This window comes from Medicago truncatula, chromosome 3 (genome assembly GCF_003473485.1).
Source record: "Medicago truncatula cultivar Jemalong A17 chromosome 3, MtrunA17r5.0-ANR, whole genome shotgun sequence".
Lineage (NCBI taxonomy): Eukaryota > Viridiplantae > Streptophyta > Magnoliopsida > Fabales > Fabaceae > Medicago > Medicago truncatula.
This window is the reverse complement of record NC_053044.1, coordinates 50,618,776-50,624,775: the sequence shown is the minus strand read 5'-3', so window position 1 is coordinate 50,624,775 and position 6,000 is coordinate 50,618,776. Positions and strand designations below refer to the sequence as shown.

Sequence of the window (6,000 nt, the reverse complement as noted above, 5' to 3'; positions counted from 1 at the left end):
AATTATTATATAATCTCCTGATTTAATTATGTAATTATACTGAGTCCAATTTGGGCGCAAATTGCGGAGTTATTGTACAGATACTACTAATAAATACATAATTATTCCCTAAAAAAAATACATAATTATTTTTGTATAACTTATTTTTGTTATACTAATTGAATCCCACGTTAGTAACATGCAAAAATGGAATTTGGAAAATGAAAAAAACGTGTAAATAAAAAGCCATGGGTCTTTGACAAAAAAAAAAAAAAAAAAAAACAGTGGTTTTGCATGAACGAAACAAAAATTATTAACAAAACGAATGAAGATGAATGGTAGAATTGAAAATAAGAAACATAGATGTTTAATCAAGTAATTAACTATCGGTTCCAAACTTCCTATTCTGAAAAAACAAAGAGAAGATAGATCAAATGCATTATGAATAAAATCAGAAGTATGAGATCAAAAATATTAAAATCATCATCTTGTATTACTTATATGATAATGATTTACATCCCTGGAAGAAACGAAAACATAAGTACCCAATTCTAGGGTAGAAAACAAAATAACCCTTGCAACTAAAATTCAAAGGACTAAATGACTCCCACCTATTTAAACCAAAGCTAGAACCCCAGTTAAAAAAAGGACCAGCAACAAGCTCAATACTATTTTATATAATTATTTATGTCATTCCCAAATTCCCACCTCCATGAACCCATTCTCAGTAGCACAGCCCCTAAACATTCCATTACAATTGAACCCATAAGCCACTTCACCCTTGTTGGACACAGCAATAAGACCAGCAAACCCTTCATCAAGACGATCCTTAATCACAAAATCCACAGCTTGTTGAAGTTCATAGCCTTTGTACTCCATAACTGCAGCCACTTCACGTGCGAGAGTGCCACGAATGATAGCTTCACCTTCACCAGTGCATGAAACTCCACACACTTCACATGCATAAGTTCCAGCACCAATGAGAGGTGAATCACCAATTCGACCACTCATTTTGTTCATTAGCCCTCCAGTTGAGGTTGCAGCAGCACATCTTCCTTGACTGTCCACCACCACACATCCTACAGTCTCCGGGGCGTAAATGCTTAACGGCAGACCATTCATTTTCACTGGACTTTCAGTTCCAGCACATTTTTCCGTTGGAATTCGATAATCAAACTGCACCACCGTCCATCAAACACATTGATTAATAAAAAAAATCATAAAATCCACATTTTAATTACAGCACTAAATATAAATATTTAATGCATAGTAAAAACAAAAATATTGTTACCAAAATTGTATTAGCTTCCTTTGCGAGTTTCAGCATACCAACATTATCAGGAGTGATGAAATATTCATTGTCCTCAGTCTCCACGCCCTAGAAAAAACATGACCAAATTTCTTTTGATTAAAAACAAATATATTTATGCATCAAAAATTTGAATAAAAAAGAGAAGTAATGATATGAACCTGTTCCCTAGCAAATTCTTCTGCACCGGTGTAGGCGAGGTAGGAATGAGGGGATTTTTCCATGACAAGACGAGCAAGAGAGATTGGATTTTTCACGGTGGAAACACCAGATACAGCACCACATCTTCTCTTGGTACCATCCATGATACTAGCCTCCATTTCCACCGTTCCTTTTGCTGTCAGAGCAGATCCACGGCCAGAATTGAAAAGTGGGTCTGTTTCTAACTTTCTCACCTATCACAAAAATAACCCTAAAATCAACAAAAACAGAAAAACAAACGATAGATTCGAAAATACCGGATTAAAAAATTATATTATTGTCATTATGGATTTGATTCATTTATGTGCATAGGCATGCATGTAACATTATCCCATGATTATAAATGATATAAATTAGGTTAGGTTTATTACGGAAGAGACATGGGAATGGGAAAACATACGACGAGTTCGACGACGTCGAGGGCGGAAGCATTGGATCGGAGAGCAGAGATACCGAGATTGAGACATTCGGTAAGAAGCTGTTTGGCTTCTTGCTGACGGTGTGGTGGGAGGTTAGGATCCACACCTGCACCGCCATGAACAGCAATAGCCCAACCAGACATGTTTTTTTCTCTCTTGTTTTAACCTTATTTTCTCTCTGTGTTTGTTTGTTTGAGTGTGATGAAAAGTTGAGAGTCTGGTTGGTCTTTTTATAGGAAAAAATGGTGTTGAAAACTTATTTTGGGAAATGGAATAATTTAAACCGTAATTTGGTATAATAATAATGAGTGAAGATTTGGTTGAATTGAATTGTTTGGGTTGTGATCACTAAGAAGACAACTATGATTACTTCCTTATTTAGCAAAGAAATGTATGCTCCTCTTCCCTGCCTTATGGTTATGGAATTAGTCAATAACTATTTTCCAAATTGAGGTGTATTCTCATCTTTCTCTATCTGACGAGGCTCCCTAATCATCATTATTATCGCAAATCTTATTTTTTTAATAAATTAATTAATTATCAAAATCAAATTATTAAAATTAGGGGATATTGTAAAATTAGGAGATATTGTAGTATTATCATCTTTTTGTTTTTACATTTTATTATTTTAAATTTAATTTTGAATTTTTTAATGCAATTTTTTATTTTTGCTTAAAATTACTTAAAACAAAAAGAATGTAACCAAAAAAAAAAACATCCCTAAAACAAAAAGTAAATTTTTTTATGACGGATTAATAGGACCTATACGTCCCTAAAAAAAGGCTTAGGGTTAGGCGCATGTGTTGCAAATTGTTGGGTTACTGGTTGGAGAGTAGAGTTCGAGGTCGATTATGTTGGATTAGACCCTTGTAATATGGTCCTTTGATAACTGAAATTTTAATATGGTCGTATGACCAAATAAAAAGTGTTTAGTCACACACATAAAGAAATAATTTTTTAATAATAAAGAGGAAATTGATAAAAAAAAAAAAAATGATTGAATATTTTATGGACCCTCTTTTTATGTGTGTGTGTCCAAACACTATTGATTTGGTCTTATGACTATAAAAGAATACCTTTGTTAATGAAGTATATATATATATATAGGATAAGATCAAATGACACCAAGGTGTCAAATTAAATTTGACACCAAATCCTAGCCATTAATACGGTTTTAATCTAACGGCTCCCATAAACTCATTAAGTGCTCACATGCTTGATCAAGTGACCCACCTTTTATTTTTAGAAATAATTTATTCTTTCTTCTTTTGGTTAATTCCTTTCCAAAAATTCTCTCATTCTATTTTTTTTTTTTAAGGATTCTACATGTTTATTCTTAGGGCTCTCTTGCACATGAGTTACCCTATCTCATTACTCCAAAACCTAATTGCCGTAATTTTTTGAGGTTGTGTTTCTCTAAATCAATCACGTATGTTGTTATGTTATGTACCTTATTTTTCTTATTATATACTACTAATGATTCTTTTTTAATTGGTCTAAAATGACATTACCGATACATGTTGTGCTTCTCACATACCTCTTTCTCTCTTTATCGCTTGGTGTTAACAATTGTTATGTGGACTTGATTTTGTGTTATTGGCTTCATGTAATTCCTTTGTTAAAAATTAAATTGAACTTCATGCGAAGACATGTTTGATTTTGTGAGAAAAGCATGTTTTAGTTAAATTGAATGTTGGCTATTTCTATATCACGTCGTTTTCGTTGCATTATCTTTGTCTACGGTTTGTCTCGGCCAAACTTGGTTACGGTGGCCTGTAGGATTTTGTGATTTCGGTTGATACAGATGTTGCGTTACGGATTTCGATCGTCGCGGTATGAATTACTCATAACATTGCATAAAGAACTTAAATTAGAGAATTAGTCATTATTCACTTTGTTAATGTTTTTGGCATCCCTGGCCCTTCTCTAAAACAATTTTATTTAAGGCTCTTCGAAAAAATAGTTAATAGAAATAAACTTAATAAAGAAATGAGGTTGTTATAGGATGAGCAAAACGACAATTAAGTTTGGACGGCAGCCACAAAATTAAGTTTTCGACTAGTATAGGAAAAGAGAAGATGGAAGTTGTGATTTTGAATAGCTTGGGAAGTGAAGGATAAAATAGTGGTATAGCAAAAAAAAAAAAAAAAGGCAATTAGGTTTTGGAGTAATGAAATAGGGTAAATCATGTGCAAGAGAGTCCTAAGAATAAACGATGTAGAGTCCACAAAATATAGAATATTAGAATTTTTGAAAAGGATTTAACCAAAAGAAGAAAGAATAAATTATTTCTAAAAATAAAAGGTGGATCACTTGATCAAGCATGTGAGCACTTAATGAGTTTACGAGAACCGTTAGATTAAAACCGTATTAATGGCTAGGATTTGGTGTCAAATTTAATTTGACACCTTGGTGTCATTTGATCCTATCCCTATCTATATACATATATATATATATATATATATATATGTGTGTGTGTGTGTGTGTGTGTGTATTTACATTGTTTAATATTTCTTCGGTCTTACAATAGCATAGTAATTTGTAAAATAAAATTGTCTTAAAATACTGGATTCATTTCATTTTTTTAATGTAATATTAATTACTTTTTTCAATTATAACTTTAATTAACAATACTTTCATGCAGCGTTGAAGTGGTTGGCGGATCTTCAGTATGATGATGTCGATTTCTCTCTGGACTCCAAGACAGTTGTAGATCACTTTAAATCAAATGTAAAGGATAGTAGTGAGTTAGGTTGCATTATACATGTTTGTAAACATTTGTTTTTGCACTACAAGAAACATTACCTTTTGCCATGGGCAAAATCCCTGAGAAAAGGACAGAATCCTTGGGAAAAGGGATGTTTGTGAGGGAATTTGCCAGGGGCGGAAGTACTAGCAAAAGCGCTCGTCACAAACATTATGGCCTGACTTTGTCCCTGTCTTAACCCCTGGCATATTTCCTCACTTTTTTCTGTTGTGCAGTCTGCTCTGACTGACGCACTGATTGACTGATGGAAGGTCAGATCAAGTCAGCAAAAAACCAGGGACTTCCGAGGGGTTTAACCCCTGACAAACTGTATATTTTTTTTTTAAAAAATGTTTTATTTTTAAAACCGAATTTTTAATTAATTAATTAAATATTTTAAAAATAATTTTAATTAATAAAATGAATTTAAATTAATTAAAAAATATTTTATTTTAAAAGTTGTTTTTCAAATAAAATTAAATGGTTCAATAATCATTTTAATTAATAAAATATATTCTTTTTTAAAAATTATTAATTAATTAAATATTTTTAAATTAATTTTAATTAATAAAATGAATTTAAATTAATTAAAAATTCGATTTTTTTTTATTAAAAGTTGTTTTTCATATACAATTAAATGGTTCAAAAATCATTTTAATTGGTATATAAACAGTTTTCTACCTAAAAATATTGTTTTAATTAGTAAATAAATTGTTTTCTACATAAATAAACAGGTTATTAAATATTAAAAAAACTATTTTAATTAGTGTAATGTTTTATCTAACTAAAACGCACATATTCAACAACATGCATCTATTCCATTTTGTCACAGCAAAAAAAAAAAAAAAAAAACATTCATACATTCCATAATAATATGAATATTCAACAACATGCATATATACATTGTTACTACTGAAAATTCTGATGATGCTCGAATTGGTAATTATGATACTATTGCTGGTCCACAAGGTATGTCTACGAACAAAACACAAGAGGTTGGTACATTAGAAAGACAATAGGTACATCCTAGCAAGAACATTCAACATGGTTTAGATTTGTGGGAAAGAGTCCGAGAGTATGATGCTCGATCAGCAGCTGAAGCTGCAGCTGACGCATCTGCAGGCTTTATGCCGGTTCTTACAAGAAATCAGAAGAAATTGAGGGTCCAACATATTCTTTCAAAGAAGCCATCTAAATTTTGTGCACGGGGTGACAATAAATCCACTGATCAATGAATTATATTAGAGGTATCGGTAACTGTGATTCTCGAATTGCTTTAAAAAATTTATGTATATGTTACAGGTTCAGGTTATTTCTTCCCACATTTTTCGTGAAGGAAACAGCTG

The 6,000-nt window shown here is 31.8% G+C and overlaps 1 protein-coding gene across 1 annotated transcript; it reads right to left on the bottom strand.

Moving 5' to 3' along the window:
• Positions 1-439: 439 nt before the first annotated feature.
• LOC11432324 (probable isoaspartyl peptidase/L-asparaginase 2) lies at positions 440-2,234 on the bottom strand. The gene is made up of 4 exons (XM_003603050.4): positions 1,890-2,234; positions 1,450-1,683; positions 1,271-1,357; positions 440-1,155 (listed from the first exon to the last, which is right to left on the bottom strand). The coding sequence occupies exons 1-4, from the start codon at positions 2,049-2,051 to the stop codon at positions 670-672; spliced, it is 969 nt and encodes a 322-aa protein (XP_003603098.1). The 5' UTR covers positions 2,052-2,234; the 3' UTR covers positions 440-669.
• Between the last annotated feature and the right edge of the window lie 3,766 nt (positions 2,235-6,000).

Excerpts from the sequence above, each read along its gene's own strand:
- LOC11432324 (XM_003603050.4), bottom strand. The coding sequence starts at position 2,051 with ATGTCTGGTTGGGCTATTGCTGTTCATGGCGGTGCAGGTGTGGATCCT. Across the intron at positions 1,684-1,889 it reads TCGACGTCGTCGAACTCGTC|GTGAGAAAGTTAGAAACAGA; the intron begins GTATGTTTTCCC and ends TTTTTGTGATAG. Across the intron at positions 1,358-1,449 it reads AAGAATTTGCTAGGGAACAG|GGCGTGGAGACTGAGGACAA; the intron begins GTTCATATCATT and ends TGTTTTTTCTAG.